The sequence below is a fragment of the Triticum aestivum genome, chromosome 4A, assembly GCF_018294505.1.
Source record: "Triticum aestivum cultivar Chinese Spring chromosome 4A, IWGSC CS RefSeq v2.1, whole genome shotgun sequence".
In the NCBI taxonomy this organism is placed as follows: Eukaryota; Viridiplantae; Streptophyta; class Magnoliopsida; order Poales; family Poaceae; genus Triticum; species Triticum aestivum.
The window spans coordinates 667727063-667748611 of NC_057803.1; the positions used below are offsets into that span (position 1 = coordinate 667727063).

At 46.6% G+C, this 21549-nt stretch overlaps 1 protein-coding gene across 1 annotated transcript; it reads left to right on the forward strand.

Moving 5' to 3' along the window:
• Window positions 1-488: 488 nt before the first annotated feature.
• Window positions 489-4160, forward strand: LOC123082993 (FBD-associated F-box protein At4g10400-like). The gene is made up of 5 exons (XM_044505160.1): window positions 489-1014; window positions 1094-1592; window positions 1856-2017; window positions 2103-2258; window positions 3943-4160. The coding sequence occupies exons 1-4, from the start codon at window positions 704-706 to the stop codon at window positions 2127-2129; spliced, it is 999 nt and encodes a 332-aa protein (XP_044361095.1). The 5' UTR covers window positions 489-703; the 3' UTR covers window positions 2130-2258; window positions 3943-4160.
• Window positions 4161-21549: the final 17389 nt, after the last annotated feature.

Consider the following 21549-nt stretch of genomic DNA (forward strand, 5'->3'; position numbering starts at 1 on the left):
GGATGCCGCCACACCATTCTTGCTTGAACAGACTGATTTCAAATCCATCCCCAACTATAAGACTGGTCGCCTCATCGGAATAGGATCTGAAAAAAAATTATTCAGCGTCGTCATTGTCGCCATCGAAGTCAAGACGATGAACAGCCTAAAACCTAAACTATGAGAGTAAAAAACGATCCACACGTGTGGATCCGACAACCCCCCCCCCCCCCCCCCCCCCCCACCCACCCCACCCCCACCACCACTGCCGCCGACGACCAAAGTCGCCAACGGAGGGGAGCCGCTGGAAGACGGCGGCGGGGGTGACTCCTGGCTGTGGCGAGACCGCCTTTTCTTTCTTCGAGAAGAAGAAAGAAAAGCGAACAACTATTTTTATTTTATTTTTTGCATAGAAGAAAAGCGAACAACTAAACAAAGCTTTTTTTTATACTGGGATTATATTTCTGCGTATAATTTAGATGTATCCGGAAAAAAGGGGAAATATTGAATAGTAGGAAACGAGCAGCAGAGACGGTATTTAGGTTACCGATCTCGCCCGAGAAACCCTTCCAGCGGCTAGGGTTTCGCCCGAGCCACCCCATGAGATCACCACTGCCGTTCTGAACCTGATTCCGTTGGCGTCGTGCCGTCGTTCCGTCCGTCCGTCCGTTGGCTCCGTGCTCGGCATTCCAGCGCTACCTCGTCCGCCTCTTCAACAGAACCGATGGCTCCGAGAAAGTACAAGAAAGCGCCTAGATCGACCGCCGTCGACCGCATCGGCGACCTCCCGGACGAGATTGTCCACCACATCCTCTCCTTTCTGCCCGCGCAGGAGGCCGTGCGCACGTCCGTGCTCGCCCGGCGCTGGCGCCACCTCTGGAGGTCGGCGACCGGCCTGCGCATCGTCGGCATTGAGGGCGCGGATACCGTCCAGGAGCTCCGGCAGTTCGTGGACCATCTGCTAATCCTGCGTGGGCACGCGGAGCTTCATACTTTTGAGATCGGCATCTCTGAATTCTCGCAAGAGGACGTGCCGTACGTGAACCTTTGGAGTTTGGACCCGTTTCGCCATCCTGTGCAAAGTTCGTTCGCTCACAGTTCGTTTCTGTGACAGTTTATTTCTCAACCTATATGAGCCGCCTCTTGTCTCACGGCATCTGAGGGCACTAGACCTTGAGGGCGTGCGCCTGCAAGGGGCCTTTCTTGATTTTACTTCCTGCCCAGCATTGGAGGATCTGAAGATGAAGCAGTCCCACATTTATCTTGAGAAGATAGTGTCCCGGTCTCTACAACGTTTGAGCATCATCGGTTGCAGCTCCGATATGTACTACCGGATCAGTATCTCTACCCCTTGCCTCATCTCGTTTACACTGGATGGCTTTCAGGACAAAACCCCTTTGCTTGAAAGCACGCCATTGTTAGAGACTGCATTTGTGAGGCTTGGGTGTGACTACTACGATACCTGTCATAATTATGAGGATGGGCTTTTTTGTGGTGCTAATGATTCTAGCTGTCCAAATTGTCTTGCTTACAATGATGGAATGAGCAAGACTGTGCTTCTTGGAGCTCTCTATAATGCTAAACATCTGGAGTTGATATCTACATCAGAAATGGTATGCACACCTCTGTCCTGAACTCCTACTCCTGTTGCTATCCATTTTTTTTCTTGTTGAATTTCTACGTACAATTAGTCATTCCGTTTCTTTGTACTTTGCATGTCGATCCCTTTAGTGGGATTGTGAGAGTAATCATGGGGTACTACTCTCATACCCCTTCTTTTTAACAATAGAAGGACTATCCACTATTCATGGCTACCAATTGCGATCCCGCACTAAGGATTAATTAGTCCATTGTTTTGTTTGTATATTTGTTCCAGTTTATTTTTGCAAGGGATTTGAAATGGTGCCCTACATTTAACAAGCTGAAGACTTTATTACTCAATGAATACTGGTGCGTGGGTCCTGACTTTGATGCACTAACTTGCATTCTCAAACACTCTCCAGTTCTAGAGAAACTCACTCTTCAACTTGTTTCCGAGGTTTGTGTTTCATGGATAGATTATTTCTGCACTACTGAAGTGTGTATTTATCATTCATCTTCCTTAAATGATTCCATCTTCGCAGGGACAACAAGCACATAAGTGGAAATGAAGGGAAGCTACAGTTCTATGGAGAGATCTGCTGTAATATCGGAGCACCTAAAGTTAATTTCTATCAAGTATAATGTAGTTGATGACAGAGTTCTCCAACTTTTGACGTTCATGTGCACATTTAACATACGTAAGTTGACTGATAACCCTTTTCATGTTTGCTATATTCTGAATTTCTACTAAATGTGTGCTAATATAAGGAAAGTAAGTGAGCGAGTAACTTCTAAATTGCTCTCAATTTCAATATGTTAAGAGTCCCAAATTACTTGATACATGGGAACACTGCACAACATTTGGGTGGAGAAACATTGTAATCCATTTTAGAGGAGTTTAAATTTAATTTAAATAAACAATAGCACACCTTATGGGCTTGTTGATTTCTTCTCACGTCAAAAAATTGTGTGAACAGTTTTGAACAAAAATAAATGGCGTGGATTATTTATTACCAAACTGATCACCACCCAGATTTATTTTGCACCCTATATGTGAAATGTGCCTTTCTCACTACACATAGTTTTGATGTTCTTTTAAAGAAAAGTAAAACATGGATGGATAGCATGCTAGTAGGTTGCAAAGTTTGGTGGAAACAAATACCGTAGGTATGCTACTTTTCTTGTTTGGGTAGCATAGCATTCACTATCCAAGTTGCTTCATTGTTTTATTTATATGTGACTCAGCTATCATATCTTTACACCAGAATCTGCGAGTGTAAATGTTATACCGTGGTGCATATTAGTGATATTAAAAAATAACTCAACTTTCTCCGGTGGGAAATACATCGAATATATATATCGGAATCCTTGCTCCCATGTGTAAAAAAATCTACGCAAATATCTTCAAATAATAATTGGTAACAATGTAGCCAAACTTGTTGATCTATCTTGTGAATAGTTGTTAGTACTTACTGCCATGTCCTTTTAACACCATTAGATGGGTGGTTCACTCCCCTTCTTAAGCAATTTTTCATCATCAAGTTATTGTACATATACACACTTGTATTACTAGGGACTAATTATTTTTTGTCCGCACATTTATTTATTATCAATTCAATCATGACCCTTTTGTGTAGTTTCATAATTCCCAAGTATCCCTACACTAGAGTTTTATATATTATTCCTTTTTTGCTTTGGGAGACCTAAACATAACTTCTACGGTTCTACGTGTGTCCAATATGATTTGTTGTTTTACTTGCTTTATTGTGAAACTACTTATGACATTTTGGTGACACATCTTGTTGTAATAGCTATAGAAAGTTGTTCGCGCGGTTCTCCTGTATTCTGAATCATTTGAACTTTCTCCACCTTCTAGGATCATTTGAATTCTTTTCCTAAAGATGATTGAACATTTCTCACATACTACCTATGTTTCCAAATACTTGAATTTCTAGGTTTATCCTAAGTCAAACACCTTTAAGTTTGACAAAGTACATAGAAAAGTATACCAATATCTACAACGGCATATCAATTTTATAAGATTCACCATGAAATATGTTATCATGCTATATATAGTTGATGCCATAGATGGTGATATATTTTTCTATAGAGTTGGTCAAACATAAAGATGTTTGACTTAGATTAGGCAAGAATTCACCCGGTATTGTACCTAGCCTAGAAAATTATCAAATATAATGAAGTTTTGGCTCAATATATCTTTAATAGAACTTGTTGTAAATTACATTTGAATATAATTAGATAAACTATAAAATATGACATGATCACTCAGGTCTTCTAATATTTTCACTTTGTTGTCAACTGAGTTGTTATTTCTTCTGATGACATTGTTCTTACTTCATCATGTCTTTCTGGTTTTGGCAGGATTCAGTTTTGAGTAAGGGTGAGAAAAACTGACTTGATGGTAGATTCATCGATGTGCTATCTATGGAGTATTTGAAAATTTAAGGCTTCATTCTGATGTGATGATTTTTCCCATTTGCAATATTTTATCTACATGCAACTTAGAGCTTCAGATCATCTAGCTAGACCAGTTTTTATGATACCAGGTTTATGCACTTTATGCTTGGAGATAATGTCTATTGCACCTTTTGCTCATCAAGATTTATGTGCTTCATCATAGAACTTGCATCATGAATTGTTATGTTTGATTTGGTTATTGTCTCTTGTCCTATGGTTCCATGAATGGATATGAAGTTGTCATTTTGGAGAATAGAAAAGTGAACCAAGAGCAAATAAAACATCATTTAGGAAGTCAAAAAAAGGAGAAAAAGAGAAGTTAAGGCATTTTTGGTTAACATGATTCTTAAAATGGAATAAAAACACAGGGTTGGGATGGCATGATAAGGAAACACAAAATTATGTACCATAACTGTTAGAAAAGTGAGAACTTTCTTATATCATTATGTGTGAGGCATATTTGTCACAGAAATAAAATAATTTGTTTCATTAGATTATTATCAGTGGAATGTAACTTCTATCATTTCTAACCCTACAAACAAAACAAACTCTAGGAAAAAATCGATGGGAACCCCTTTCTTTTCACTATTCGGTGGATACATGATGTTAATGTCATCCCTACCCACCCCCTATGAGAGTCGCCAAAAATGCAGTCTCCCTAAATTTTATCAATGTTAGGCCATATAGGGAATTGTAGGGAGGTAGGAAGGAAGATATGGTTACCTACCTCTCTCATCAGATTAAAGACCATTCTCTTCACTCCTCGGTATACTAGAAAACCGTGAAAAGGATTACTCTAAAAGTGTTTTCTTCCTGACAGAATCCTTGGAGTTCAGTCCTTGTAAAGTTCGCAAATATTTTCTTCAATTAACATGTGGGATAATAAAAAGAAAGTTGGATGGCATATCGTTTTGGTTGATAGTGTTGCTCATGTGCAAAGCTAAAAGATGAATCATTCCTTGATTTGCTATGTTATGTAATAGTAATACTATCTATATTTTTTACATTGTGAGAGGATATTTTAATATCCTTCGACACTACGATGAGAACATTTCAAACCTCATATTTCCCATTTTTGTAATCCCTTTAATTCCATCATTCATCCTTCGGGGCTAAGATAAATCCACATTAATGTATGTGTGGGGTGGGGGCGTATGTTTACTCGTCTAATATCATTGTATCCCTACTTTTGGAAAACCTTCCTAATGCGTTTGTCTGTTTATAATCAACACATGACTCCTAAAGCTAAAGAATTTCAGTTTGATCTTACTTGATGAAAAATTTACGATTTTCTCCCTATTGTGCATACCATTTGGAATACAATTGTTTACTGTCAAGACCCTACATACATTATTCACATAACACTTGAGCGTTTGAAAATTTATTAAAAGGTTAGGAAAGTGATTATGTTCGACACCTTAGAAAAAATTAAGGGAGTTTACGGAGGAGTTTGCTACCTTAGAGAAGATGGAGGAAATTGCTGTTATGACCGTGGTAACTTATACCCGTAGGAGGCCCACCGGGCAGGTTTAGTTAGGGGATTAGCCCACAAGTTATTTTATTTTCCTGGTTATATAAACAAGCTGTAAGACTCTTTTTCAGATTAAGCAATAAGACAATTCTATTGCTCGGCTCCCGGAGGAGCCGGAACCCTAAACCCTAGCCGCCTCCCCTCACCGATGCCGCCTCCCCTCACCACCGCCGCCTCCTCCACGCGCAAGACGGCACCCAGCCGTCGGCGGCCGTGTGCTTACCCGCGCCCCGCTCCCTCATTCCCCTACAAGCTCCGGTCTAGACCCGGTAGAACCCTAACTCCTACCACCTTGTATCAGGTAGCTCAGTTTCGATCATGTCTTCGCCGCCGCCCACCCCGTCGCTTCCACTGCCGACTAGCACCACTGCGTCGCTGGCCATCTCCACCGCGCCGCTGCCCTCCCTGTCTGCGCCGCTGGGCGCATCCTCCGGCACCGCCACCACCAAGATGCCGGCGCCCTCCACCGCACCACCGGCCGCCTCCTACACACCAGCGGAGATCACCGGAGTCCTCAATGACCTCGTCACAGCCATCCAGGGGATCCGACTGTACCTGGCCAGCCCCTACGGTCCGTCGTCGCCCTGCCGCCGACGGTGGCCACTGGGCCGCCAGCCCTGCCGCGGTACTCGCCGCATCCAGGGGCCCCCGCCGCATCCAGCCCTGCCGAAGTGGCCGCAGCGGCCGGCACCGGCTTCCATCGTGCCTCTAGCACCCACCGCCCCCATCCAGCAACCGCCGCTGCTGCCGGCCCCTCCACCACTCAGCACCGGGCCAGGACCGACCACGCCAGGAGGCATCCCGATCCATAAGGTTTGCTTTCCATCATCGCCATCACCGCTCCCAGCCTGGTTGTCCGGCTCGGTGCCGCAGCCTGTCTACACTATGACCGGGGATCAGCCGGCGCCCACCTTGCAGTTCGGCAATCCGTCCGGCTCTGCGGGTCCTTCCGTGGGCCGCGCCACCATGCTTCGCCAAGCTGGACTTTGCCACCTACGACGGGACTGAGGACCCCCTCAACTGACTAAACCAGTGCGAACAGTTCTTCCGGGGGCAACGCACACTCGCGTCGGACCGCACCTGGCTTGCCTCGTATCACCTTCGGGGCGCCGCACAGACGTGGTACTACGCCCTCGAGACGGACGAGGGCGGTATGCCCCCTTGGGAGTGTTTTTGCAAGCAATGTCTCCTTCGCTTCGGGTCGCCGATCCGCAGGAGCCGGCTGGCGGAGCTCGGTCGCCTCCCCTTCACATCCACGGTGCAGGACTTCGCCGACCGCTTCCAGGCCCTGGCATGCCATGCGCCGGGCGCAACGGCGCAGCAGCGGGCCGAGCTCTTCGTCGGCGGTCTTCCGGACCACATGCGCATTGACGTGGAGCTTCGGGGACCCCAGGACCTCCAGACGGCCATGTACTACGCCCGCACCTTCGAGTGTCGCGCGTAGGCCTTGCAGCAGGCGGCCCCGGATCACGGAGGTCGACAGCACGCCAGGCAGCCCCCAGCACCGGCGCCAGGCCGGCCGCCCCCGGCCGCTCCTGCGACCACCACCCAGGCCGCGATGTGGCCCTTTCGTCGGCTCTCTCCGGCCGAGCAACTTGAGCGTCGGCGCCTGGGGGCTTTGCTTTAACTGTGATGAACCCTACGTGTCGGGTCACGTTTGCCCGCACCTCTTCTACATGGAGACGGCCGACTACATCGAGGAGGACACACCTGCCAACGGTCTCGGCGAGTTGCCGCCCCCAGTTGCTACGGAGGCCACCCCCGCGGCTGCACCCACGACGGCGCTCGTGGTCTCGCTCCATGCGCTTGCCGGCATCCGCGACGAACAGACTATGCTCTTGCCGGTGATGATTCACGGCGAGCGCCTGGTGGCCCTCTTGGACACGGGGTCCACGCATAACTTCCTGCCCGAGGCGACCATGCGCCGGTTAGCGCTCCAACCGATGGGCGGGGAGCAACTTCGGGTCACAGTGGCTAACGGCGACCGCCTCCGGTGTCATGGTCTGACATGAAACATGCCCATCACTATCGGCGATGAGCACTTCACCATCACGTGCACGGGCATCGACTTGGGCTGCTTCGACTTCATCCTCTGCGTCGACTTCTTGCGGACCCTTGGTCCCATCCTCTAAGACTTCCAAGCCTTGACGATGACATTCTGGTGCCAGGGTCGCCACGTCCGGTGGGAGGGCGTAGGTGGCGCCTCTCCGGCGACGCCGCAGCTCCAGCTGGCCGCGGCCGCCACCGAGCCCGAGCATACCTTGCTGGATCGCCTCCTGCAGTAGCACCGCGACCTCTTCGAGGAGCCTCAGGACCTTCCGCCAGCCCGGGTGTATGATCACCGCATTCATCTCCTGTCGGGCACGGCGCAGGTTGCAGTGCGCCTCGACCACTATCCCTAGCTGCATAAGGACAAGCTAGAGTGGCAGTGCGTGCTCATGCTCGCCTTGGGCATCATCCGGATCTGCACGTCGCTGTTTTCGGCGCCGGTCCTCCTTGTTCTCAAGTCGGATGGCACGTGGCGCTTCTGCATCGACTACCGCGCTCTTAATGCCCTGGCGCTCAAGGACAAGTTTCCTATTCCAGTGGTCGACGAGCTCCTGGACAAGCTCCATGGGGCGTGTTTCTTCACCAAGCTCGACCTCCGGTCGGGCTACCACTAGGTGCGAATGCACCCGGACGATGCCGCCAAGACGGCATTTCGGACTCATCACGGCCACTTCGAGTTCCTAGTGATGCCTTTTGGCCTCTCCAACGCCCCGGCGACCTTCCAGGCTCGGATGAACGACGTCCTCCGCCCCTACTTGCGTCGGTTTGTGCTCGTTTTCTTTGATGACATTCTTATCTACAGCGCCTCATGGGCGGAGCACCTTCAGCACGTCGCCATCGTCTTCAACAAGCTTCGGGCACACCATCTTCATCTTAAGCGCTCGAAGTGCTCGTTCGGGACGCCTTCAGTCGCCTACCTCGGCCACGTCATCTCGACCGAGGGGGTTGCTATGGATGCCAACAAGGTGGCGGCCGTCGCGGCCTGGCCGACACCGCACTCACTTCGGGCTCTTCGCGGCTTCGTGGGCCTCACGGGGTACTACCGGAAATTTATTCGGGAGTTCGGCCTCATAGCGTCACTGCTCACGCGCTGGCTGCGCTGCGACACCTTTACCTAGGATGAGGAGGCGACGGCGGCATTTGAGGCCCTCAAGGGGGCCCTCATGATGGGCCCCGTTCTTCAGATGCCAGATTTTAACCGGCCATTTGTGGTGGACTGCGACGCCTCCGGTGCAGGGTTCGGCGCCGTCCTTCATCAGGGTGATGGCCCTCTCGCCTTCTTCGGCAGACCCTCTACCGCGCTCCATCTTAAGCTCGCGGCTTATGGGAGGGAGCTCATTGGCTTGGTGCAGGTTGTGCGCCATTGGCGGCGCTATCTTTGGGGCCGCTCATTCCGAATTCGCACGGATCACTACAGCCTTAAGTTCTTATTGGATCAGAGGATGTCTACCGTACTGCAGCATCAGTGGATTAGCAAGCTCTTTGGCTTTGACTTCACCGTCGAGTATCGTCCGGGCCGCCTTAATACTATGGCCGACGCCCTATCTCACCGCGACGCGGACCCCGACCCCACCGTCGGCGACTTCGAGGGGGTGGTGCTATGCATCCGCACAGGACCCTCTTTCGCCCTCTTCGCCGACATCCGACAGGCCACCACGCCCGCGCTTTCCTTTAGCAGAGGCTTGCTGCGAGCGACCTAGAGGAGCCGTGGTGCCTCACCGATGGCCTCCTCCTGCATGGGCGCCGTATCTTCGTGTCGGCGCACTGATACGTCTCCAACATATCTATAATTTTTTATTGTTCCATGCTATTATATTACCGGTTTTGGATGTTTATGGGCTTTAATTTACACTTTTATATCATTTTTGGGACTAACCTACTAACCGGAGGCCCAGCCCGAATTGTTGTTTTTTGCCTATTTCAGTGTTTCGAAGGAAAGGAATATCAAACGGAGTCCAAACGGAATGAAACCTTCGGGAGCGATCTTTTTGGAACAAACGTGATCTAGGGGACTTGGAGTGGACGTCAAGCAACAGAGGAGGCATCCACGAGGGTGCCCGGCACGCCCCCTAGGGCTGGGCGCGCCCCCACCCTCGTGGGCCCCTCGAGCGTCCACCGACCTACTTCTTCCTCCTATATATACCCACGTACCCTGAAACTATCGAGGAGCACCACGAAAACCTATTTCCACCGCCGCAACCTTCTGTATCTGTGAGATCCCATCTTGGAGCCTTCGACGGTGCTCCGTCGGAGGGGGAATCGACCATGGAGGGCCTCTACATCATCTCCAAGGCCCTTCCAATGAGTTGTGAGTAGTTTACCACAGACCTTCGGATCCATAGTTATTAGCTAGATGGCTTCTTCCCTCTCTTTGAATCTCAATACAAAGTTCTCCTCGATCTTCTTGGAGATCTATTCGATGTAACTCTTTTTGCGGTGTGTTTGTCGAGATCCGATGAATTGTGGGTTTATGATCAAGTTTATCTATGAGAAATATTTGAATCTCCTCTGAATTCTTTTATGTGTGATTAAGTTATCTTTGCAAGTCTCTTTGAATTATCAGTTTGGTTTGGCCTACTAGATTGATCTTTCTTGCAATGGGAGAAGTGCTTAGCTTTGGGTTCAATCTTGTGGTGCCCTTTCCCAGTGACAGAAGGGGCAGCAAGGCACGTATTGTATTGTTGTCATCGAGGATAAAAAGATGGGGTTTATATCATATTGCTTGAGTTTATCCCTCTACATCATGTCATCTTTCTTAATGCGTTACTCTGTTCTTTATGAACTTAATACTCTAGATGCAGGTAGGAGTCGGTCAATGTGTGGAGTAATAGTAGTAGATGCAGGCAGGAGTCGGTCTACTTGTCACGGACGTGATGCCTATATACATGATCATGCCTAGATAATGTCATAACTATGCGCTTTTCTATCAATTGCTCGACAATAATTTGTTCACCCACTGTAATACTTATGCTATCTTGAGAGAAGCCACTAGTGAAATCTATGGCCCCGGGGTCTATCTTTTATCATATAAGTTTACCATCTATTTTTAGTTGCATCTTTACTTTTCCAATCTATATCATAAAAGTACCAAAAATATTTATCTTATCATATTATCTCTATCAGATCTCACTTTCGCAAGTGGCCGTGAAGGGATTTACAACCCCTTTATTGTGTTGGTTGCGAGGTTCTTGTTTGTTTGTGTAGGTGTGTGGGACTTTTGAGGAGCCTCTTACTGGATTGATACCTTGGTTCTCAAAAACTGAGGGGAATACTTACGCTACTTTGCTATATCACCCTTTCCTCTTCAAGGAAAACCAACGCAAGCTCAAGACGTAGCACGCACGATGACCTCCGTCATTAGGTTCTGCTGCTGGCACACTCGACCGGCCACGAGGGTGTGCAGAAAACCCTACATCATCTCCGCGCCGACTTCTATATCCCCGATGATCGGGCCCTGGTCCGGGACTGGGTGCGGTCTTATGTGACGTGCCAGCGCAACAAGAGGAAGACACTACGGCCAGCTGGTCTGCTACAGCCCTTGGAGGTGCCGTCTCAGGTCTGGGCGGATATCTCCATGGACTTCATCCGGGGCCTCCCCAAGGTGGGCGGCAAGTCTGTCATCCTCACGGTGGCTGTCCGCTTCTCCAAGTATGCTCACTTCATCGCACTCGACCATCCCTACACTGCTGCGTCCGTGGCCCGTGCCTTCTTCGACGACATCGTCTACCTCCACGGGTTTCCCGCTTCGATCGTCAGTGATCGGGACCCGGTGTTCACGGGGCATGTCTGGCGCGATCTCTTCCGGTTGGCTGGCATGAAGCTCCGCCTGAGCACGGCCTTCCATCCTCAGACGGATGGCCAATCCGAGGTCGTCAACAAGGTAATTGCCATGGACTTGCGTTGTGTCACAGGTGATCGTCCTCGCGCTTGGGTGGATTGGCTCGCGTGGGCGAAGTACTACTAGAACACCTCCTATCACTCTGCCCTGCGCGCCACACCATTTGAGGTGGTCTACGGCCGCCCCCTCCGCCCATCCTGTTGGTTGACCCGGCGACGGCTCGGATAGAGGCGGCGGGAGATCTTCTTCGCAGCCGCGACGAGATGTTTGCGGAGGTCCAGCAGCGCCTCATTCAGGCCCAGCAGCTGGCTAAGCACTACTACGACGGCCACCATCGCGAGGCGGAGTTCGCGGTGGGCGATTGGGTGTGGCTGTGTCTTCTTCACTGCTCTACGCACTCCCTGGACCCCCGCACGAAGCGCAAGCTGGGCCCTCGCTATGCCGGGCCCTTTGCCATCTTGGAGCGCATCGGGAAGGTGACCTACCGCCTTCAGCTTTCGCCCGATGCTCGCATCCACGACATCTTCCATGTGGGGCTGCTGAAGCCCTTCCGTGGGGAGCCCCCGGCGGCCACACCCACGCTTCCTCCGACCTTCGACGGGTGCCTCCTTCCGGGACCCGACAAGGTGTTGCAGGCCCAGCTACGTCACGAGGTGTGGTACGTGTTGATCCAGTGGGCTGGCCTTCCGGAGGAGGAGGCTACTTGGGAGCAGCGCGATGAGTTCCGCCAACACTACCTAGATTCCAGCTCGAGGACGAGCTATTTGCGCAGGCGGGGAGAGATGTTATGATCGGGGTAACTTATACCCGTAGGAGGCCCACCGGGTAGGTTTAGTTAGGGGCTTAGCCCACAAGTTATCTTATTTTCGTGGTTATATAAACAAGTTGTAAAACTCTTTTTCAGATTAAGCAATAAGACAATTCTATTGCCCGGCTCTCAAAGGAGCAGGAACCCTAAACCCTATCTGCCTCCTCTCACCGCTGCCGCCTCCTCCACGCGCACGACAGCGCCCAGCCGCTGGCGGCCGCGTGCTCACCAGCGCCACGCTCCCTCCTTCCCCTACAAGCTCCGACCTAGACCTGGTAGAACCCTAGCTCCTACCAATTGCTCCTTTGCTCTAAACATTATGATAGGAAGGTTGGCAATAATGTTGACATAAATAAGTTGCTTTTTGATGATGAGATTAACTGGTTGCAACAATCTCATGAGAGATGGCTTATTAAAAGGGATTGGGACGCTTTCTACTTTCGTAGGCTTGCTAATGATACAAGAAATTTCAAAAATCATAGTTTTATCCTTCGAAGATAGGGGTAATGTTACAGGGGCAACTCGGGAGTTGGATAGTCATACCAATACGTATTACAAACTTTTTGGCCCTCTCATGTTAACATTTTTCATATTTCCATTAATGTGTGACTTCTTTCTGAATAGCTCGACAAGGATGACAACCTGACCCTAACCAAAATTTTCTGTATTGAGTTCTTATGGAGCTTTTTCAATTGTGATGGAATATAACCTAGGAGGATGATACGTGCATGTTTAGTCATTTGCACTATGATACTCTTGATGTACAAAGACTCGACTCCGGTTTTATCACCTCCTAAAGTTTTCATGCTGACAAAACTCATCAATTCAGATGCATGTACCTCTGTTGATCCATTTATAAATTTATAACTAAAACAATAACTTTGAGACATGAACCCTTTGCTCAACACTAATTACTATTCATCAAATGCTTTTTATCAAAGCTAGAAACATTATGGGTGGTATTGTGTCGTTGCATAAAATTCACACTCATGTGAAGAAGCATGTTGATATATAAATTTGAAACTAGACTTTCAAAAGGAATATGATAATTTAATAAAGATTTCTTACTTGAGTGTTATGCTCTAAGGGGGTTTGATAAGAAGCGATGCGGTTGGGTGTAACAAATCCTTCACAATGGTACTGCCAACGTCAAGCTTAAAAAATATTGGTCCATATTTCCAAAGTACCAAAGGGATTAGGCAAAGGGGTCCATTTCCCAATACCCTTTCAACCTTGCAGTTGACTACTTAAGTAGAATAGTTGTTAAGGACCAGAATAATGAATTTTTGGCATCCTTGGCTCCTCTTTTGCAATTTTACAATATGCAAATGGTAATTTGTGTGTATTATAGTCGTGATCTTGAAAAAAACTCCCTACCTCAAGTATATGCCTTATATTTTTCATAACATCTTCCAACAAAGAGTTCAATTATATCAGGTTTTAATTCAATTTTTTTATAAGTGAGGCGTTTAAAATTGGGACATATTTTTTTATTTCTCATATTTATGTTGATAAGTTTGATTGCCAAGTTCCCTATGAAATATCTGGTGTTGGGCTGAAAAATGCAAATTGGAGTTCTCTTAAGCTAAGTTTCTAAAAAAAATAGATGATGCTTGGAAAGGGGTTCTTCGCCCGTGGGAGTAAAAATTGTACTATTGATGTTTCTATGTTCATAATGAACAAAAAAAATATCAAGAAACTTGATAATCATAGCATGAGATATCTTTGGCAAGGTTGTGGTCCTATAAAAACATAGCATGTGGTCAAATTGGTTAGAGTGTGCACATCTTAATGTAAAGGGACCTTCGGTGTTACAGATTTGAGGAAGCGGAATATCACTCTCATGGTGAAGTGGGTGGAGGTTAGAAAATCTAGTTGGATTGTGGCAAGCATTGTCCAAGCTAAATACTAGTATATTCAGGTTGTTGTTTATGTAAACATTGTTTTCCTGACCCCCCCCCCCCTCCGCCCACCTACCCATGTTGCAAGGTCATTTTAGAAGTCAAAGAGCTTTATATGGTGGTTAGCCTTTTGAAATGTGAAAATGTTTATAGACTTTGTAAAGACACATGGACTAATCAAATATATTTGTGTGATAAGTTTCCTCAGGTAGTGAATGATATATGTGTTGTCGTTAATGGGTTGTCTAGTGATCCCTGTCGAGTTTTGTGGGACCTTGGGAAGAAACTGAAACTCACCATTAAGTCTATGTATAAGTGGCTAGAGAGCAACCTTGTTGGGGGCACTTTAGTTGGATCTAGAATGCTAAGCTTCCTTTTAAAATTTATTTTCTCTACCAACTTTCACATGATGTTGTGTTGTAGAGAATTCGTGAGGAAGATAAACTAGTTGGGAAATCCTGCTTGGTAAAACTAAATTTTCACAACATTTGATTTTTCCCTATCATGTGGCCAGGATTATCTGGAGAACGATGTGGTGTGTTTTGGCACTTCTCTTTGCACAAATAACATTTGAAGCTTTATTCTTGGTGTTACTCATATTTTCTAGTGGTGACGAATTTTACACAGTCGGTTGGAGGCTATATGTAAAACTAGGAATAAATCGACCTTTTAGAATAAGTTGATCAAGATCCCCTTTGAAGTTTTGTTCGTTGCTTTGTCCTCTTTGCTTTCCTGACAAGCTCTTCAGAAGCCCATAAATATGGATGCTTTCAAGAAGGGTTCCACGTTGCTCCATGATGATGTTGTGAACTTGATGGATACGTGGAGATAGGACCCTTGGCAACTCCGCTTCAATTCAATGATGGTTGTTACATCCTTTTGTTAGTTGTTTCATTTTGGATGATGTCGTTGATGTCTACTATGCTTGTTACTCTATTGTTGCTAATTGGAATAAGTAATAGGCTTTGGTATCATAGCAAAAATAAATAAAAACTCATCTTAGACCAGAACTAATATGAAAAGTATACTATTGGTTCACTCTGGCCCAAAATGTTGATAAGCCATAGGATCATGAGCACGCACAACATTGGGTTTATAAACTCACTTTGTTCCTTTCTCATTTCTTTTCATGTAAAAGTAGATGTTTTCGTTGAGAGACTAATAGAAATGGTGGTAGCCCAATTAAAAAATAACGAATTCCAGTTTTTCTCCTACTTCAGTATTTTTTATGTTGATTACCTCAATTAGCAAGCTGTCATCCGGATTACCCCATTTAGCAAAGTTTTACTAGCTTTTACCCCATTTAAAGTAATCTAGGTTGTAGATAGCTCCTCTAGTAATTATTTTGCTTGACAAAGCGCGCATGGAGTTATGTCTAGCACAATCCAACACCAGGAAGCAAATGCAGTGAAGAAGAATGAGGTGGAAGCAAGGAGTTGAGCGACCTGACACTACTAGGGAAAACCTTATACACAAAATCTTACCAGTAGCGCGTTCTAAAATGAGGCGCTACTGCTAATTAGCAGTAACGCGTCTGCCAAAACCGCACTACTGTTACCCCCTTAGCAGTAGCGCGGCAGGAACTGAACGCGCTACTACTATAATTGCCACACCGTTCCCGACGTGCTAGGTATAGTAGTAGCGCCCTTCTAGAAACGGCGCTACTACTACCGATTTTAGCAACAGCGCGTTTTCCCCTCCCACGCTATTGTTAAATCTATTCTCACCTAACCCCCCGCGCGGCCTGATTCCCTCCTGATCTTCCTCCCCCAATTCACCACTCTCTTCTCCCCCTCGTCGCCTCCGCCTCACCGCCGTCTCGCCGCCGTCTCCCCCGACCCCGCCTCGCGACCGTCTCCCCCGACCCCCGCCTCGCCGCCGTCTCCCCTGGCCCCGCCTCGCCGCCGTCTCCCTCGACCCGCCTCGCCGCCATCTCCCCCAACCCCGCTTCGCCGCCGTCTCCCCCGACCCCGCCTCGCCGCCATCTCCCCCGACCCCGCCTCGCCGCCGTCTCCCCCGACCCCATCTCTCTCCCCGCCCTCTGTAAGCACTCTCCCCTTCCGATCCCTCTTGTTAATTTGCTTAGTATGAACCCTAGCTATTTAGTGCTAGTTAGTATGGACCCTAGGCTATTTTTAGTGTTAGTTAGTTAATTTAGTGTTAGTTAGTTAGTTAGTATGAACCCTTAGTAGTAGTTCCTAGGTACTAATTAGTTAGTAAGAACTAGGTACTAATTAGCTAGGTACTAGTTTATTTTTATTTATAGTAAGTTTATTTTCAATAAGAACTAATTGAATTAATAGAACATGTTAGTAAGAATTTGTTGCTATTTTTTTAGTTAAAGCAATTTTTCCCGTATCGACGTGGATGATGCCTATCCCGCATCCTCGTCGTCGAGTCGGTGGAGGATGACACCTGCTTGACCAGATGGGCCATGTCCGGGACTAGGCTCCGCCGAGGTGGTACTGGGAGGCGCTACCTACCGGGGGGCACAGGTTGGTGAGGAGCCAGCCTGTCGTTGACCCGAACCTTCTTTGGTGGTGGTCGCGTGGGCCAGTGACGATCCAGAGGCTCGAGGACTCCGCGGAGGTGGTGCGTCACCGTGTCAGTGGGGAGGACGCGCACGTCCGTCGCTACTTGTTTACGTTGGAGCACAGGCCGTTCTCCAATACCTGGCAGGTTCTCCGGGGATCTCACTGGAGCTATGATCCCGTGATGGTTCCTTCTCTGTGGGTGTCCACCGCCCGTGCTGATACCCGTTGTGTGCTACGGTTTTAGTTGTATTAGTGATATTATATGTATGACACTATTCGTGATTATTAGTAATAATATTCGACGATGTACGGACGTATGAGATGATTTACTTTTGCTTATTGAATGCATGCTAATTTGAATCCTATAAGATAATTTGAAATGTATATATTGTGTTGCTCAATATCCAAGTGGCCGGTCATGTTTGCAGGTTACACCTCCGAGTGGCCTATGTTTTGCCGGAGTGTTGATTCATTTCCGTTCCGGCAAATTTTAGGCGCTCGATATGTCCTATTTTAGCAAAGGTCATGCCGGATTTTTCCGTGAATTTTGGCATGACTTGTGCCAGAATATGTAGGAAATATCGAGTGCCCCGGATTTGTGTGTTGAGTATCTTGGTAGTTGTCTTCGGTCGATTTTCAATTAATGTTTTAACTATGAACATAGGAAATGTCTGACGACGAAAAGGATTTCGGTATTTGCAAATACTGCGAAGACGAGCGTGGCCTGTGCGACGGAATATTCCTAGATGATGATAGGCGCTTCAGCATCAAGCTGGACGAGAACTTCGAAGTGGATACAGTAAGTCACAATGACAAGTCTTTTTTCGTAATTAAGCATGACATCTGCTTCATTTGCTTCAACTTATATTTTTTTTACTATTCTACTAGTGTATCCCCTCCATGCAAGAGTTTTTGTATTGGATAAGATAGGTTTCAGTCATAGTATGGAGGAAAAGAAAGTTTACTTGAAGACCGAGCATGGTTATATTTTCCATGCAAAATTGTACAATTCAGACGACTACACCTATTTTGGATGCAAAACATGGCGAGCACTATGCAAGACTTATGCATTTGAGCCTGATATGGTTATCACCTTTGATATTCGTCCGGGAGATGATATTGAAGGTAATACCGACATCTGGGTCAATGTGCAGACGCCTCCAGTTATACCATTATGTAAGTTTCTCAACCATATTTATGTCTTTGATATTGTTTATTCAAAAATAGTTGACAACTAATTGGTATTGTCAGCTTATTTCGGTGCAAGCAAACATGTCCAGTGCTTGGTAGACAGGACCGTATACTGTCCTGGGGCTGAACTCAACTGCGAGGAGCTCAGTCATTATGTTTCATGGCTTGAGGATCTTGATACTGTCAAGACAAATTTTCTTCCTGCATTTAGAAATGTTAGTACTGAAAATGTGCGACCAATAGTGTTCGTAATGAACTACGGTCACATCTATTTAGGAAGGATGCTAAGATTTTTACTATTTGTCATCAGTGCATCTTTTCCATACATTATTTTTGAAACTAAACTTCATTGCTAAGTATGTTACCATATGATGTTCTTCAACAGGGACTCCCGATGAATGTTATGCCTTATGGGATCGAGATTAAATGTACCATGAGTATTATCAGCTTACGGTCAAGATATCCTACAGATTACTTTAGTGCATTCAAGGTTAGCGACGGATGCTTAATAGTGCAAGACTGGACCAAATATGTGATGGGGGAGCGCAGAGAAGTACTAGGGGGCAGCAAACAGATGTGCTACCCACGATTAGGAAACAGGTTCATCTGCATGCTCCAGCTTGATCAAGGAGGAGAGCTATACATGTTTTATGTTATTTTACCTAAGAGATAGCAGCAGGAGTGATTAGCTAGCTAGAAATGAGTTTGAGGATGATGATGTGCTACACTATATTACTATGATGATAAAATAGCTAGTGTTGGTGGTAATGACTATGATGATTATTATTAGCTAGTGTTAGTGGTGATTAAATAAATACTATTGGTGGTAATGGCTATGATGATGATTAAATAGCTTGTGCTGGCGGATTAGATTCAAGTGGAGGCAACATGTGGTGCACATCGAAAGTACTACTAGTCCAAACTAGATCAAGTTTGGATTAGTAGTATACTTTTGACATGCACCACATATTGCCTCCACTTGAACCTAATCCACCTTCATTTGACACACTGTTATGGACATAATGATGTAAACCTCATAACTGGTATTGTACCAATATTTGTACGATGGCGCATAAATACACTAAAAAAAGTACTAATAGCGATGGACAGAAAACACGCTGCAAGTAGTTACCTTAGTAGTAGCGTGGTACTGAACAAACGCTGCAGCTATGTCCTAGCAATAGCGCGGGTGGACACGCGCTACTGCTAAGCAATAGCTGTAGCGTCTTATTGGTAGCGCGCATACCCGCGCTACTAATGAGCACAAACCAGCGCTACTGCTAGGGTTTTCCCTAGTAGTGTGAAGAAGAAACTCATCAAGGCGAAGAGGCGAGTATGTACAGTTGATGACCATGAGAAGAAAAAAACCTTGTCTGACTAAGCCATTCGACCAGTTAGGACATAGGGGAAAACATCAAGAGAAAAATTGGGACGAATCATACCACGTGTACCTCATGACCGGGACGAACCCGATAGATTGCTAGATGAGGTAAAAACTAGCAAACCTTTTGCTAAATGGGGTAATCTAGAAGAAAAACTGTTAAATGGAGCAATTCACATTAAGAATGCCAAAATAGGAGGTAAAACTGGAATTAACTCTTAATGAAAACATATAGTGTGCATCGACCTACAATTTTTTATACTATCTACGTACACGTTAGAATTAAGTGTGACGTAGCTAGAGTTCCTTTAGGCTTCATTTTGCACACAAATGGTGGGCCGTGGAGTAGTGGCAGACCTCGAATCTGAGTACTGAGGGTGCCAAACTTCAATACGTACAAACAAAATTTAGAAAAACTTAGAATAAAATGGTATAATTTAACCTAAATAGTATGGAATGGCACTAAGTTGATGCACAGCTGATATAAATATACTATTTTGCAAAAAAAAAACGGGGCGTCGACCTGTTGGCTGGGGTAGCTGCCAGCCCATCCGTGTTCGAGTCTCGGCTTTAGCGCGCAGTGCTTGCGGAGTTTTCTCCTATAAAAAAAGCCAACAAGGGTTAGCTCTGAGTTGGTCTGATTTTTTATTTTATTTTTTGCAGTTGAATCGCATTTGCTGATGATGGCGCACTTGAACATGTCGCTAAGAAGCGCCATAATTGTGGTATACTTTGGTCGGAAACTCAAGGCCCTACGACTATACCTAGACCGTATGCACATATTCTAAAAAAAATCACCAACGTTTTTCAACCTCTTTTCAGAACGACACAAGATATGTTGTTGACCACAGCACTGACGCACACCCGAGGCAAGAATTAGGCGGAGGTGGGGAGTGCGCGCGCGTCACAAGAAGTGGTCTAGGATAGGGTGCAAATTGACTCGAATTCTCCGTTTGCCAATAAAATAGGAAATGATTGGACCATTGGATGAGCCATGCATGCCCATCTTCTTCACAGTGATTGATCGATGGAAAGGTAACATGCAAATCCAACTGAAAATCTCAGTAGCGCACGCAAGCACGCTCCTAGCAGGCTGACACCGACAACCCGGCACTACTTCAGCGACGACATCGCTTCTGTTGCGAAACTCTTGTGAAGAACAAATCTACAACCAGTCGCTTGGGGGCTAAATTTCGTGTTTTGACCCTTTTCTGAAACCTATTCGAGATCTGACCCTAGTTTGAAATTATTTCGAGGTCTGATCCTTTTGCTACCGCCAGAGATCATGGCGGTAGGGTATAACAGCCTACCGCCAAGTACCCTGGCGGTAGGGTTGCATGCCCTATCGCCAAAACATCCTAAGTATTGAACACAATGCGTGCTCGTACCTACCGCCAAGCCCATTGACGATAGGGTTGTGCAGGCTACCGCCAGCCTGTTTGGCGGTAGCGATGTTTCCTACCGCCAAAGTCCCTGGCGGTAGGCTGTTATACCCTACCGCCATTGACTCTGGCGGTAGTAAAAAGGTCAGTTCTCGAAAAAAATTCAACCTAAGGTCAGATCTCAAATAGGTTTCAAAAAAGGGTCAAAACACAAAATTTAGCCTCGCTTGGGCGCTTTGGGGTTGGAACTTGGGAGTGGACAACTATCACTAATCAGACCAAGCACATTCGACCCGAGATTCATTTGCTTTTCGCTCACAAATCACAATGCACTTTGCCGGTCGATAGATTTGACATGCACAACGACAACGAATGAATGATAGGATTTGCACTTCCTAGAATTACGGCTCCCACACTGTACTAGTACTATAAGGGCATCTGGCAACACATAAATTTCTTTCCACATCCATTCGCGGACATGGATGCGGGAGGCCGTTATCCAATCGTAGCTACATACATTTCAAACTATCTTTCAACAAATCGGATGAAATTCATGCAAACAAAGCCAGATTTCATATAAACATGACGGATTTCATACAAAACCGGACGAAACGGTTACATTTTCGACATATTTTCAACGAAAAAGGTAAAACTATGCGCACGCACGGTCACGTGGAGCTCCACTCACACGACACGGATAAACTAGTCTACGGCCGGCCGCCGCGGATCCCTTTGTCTTCTCCATGTCCGGCAGCCGGCTAACCGGACTGCTGGGAGTCCCGGAGGCATATTCTTCCTTCGTATCTTCCTTATGTTCGGTTGTGCTGCTCAGACGGGTGCTCGGGATGGTGGTGGCGGTGGCATCCCGTGCTCTACTTCTCCTCGATGATGGCGAC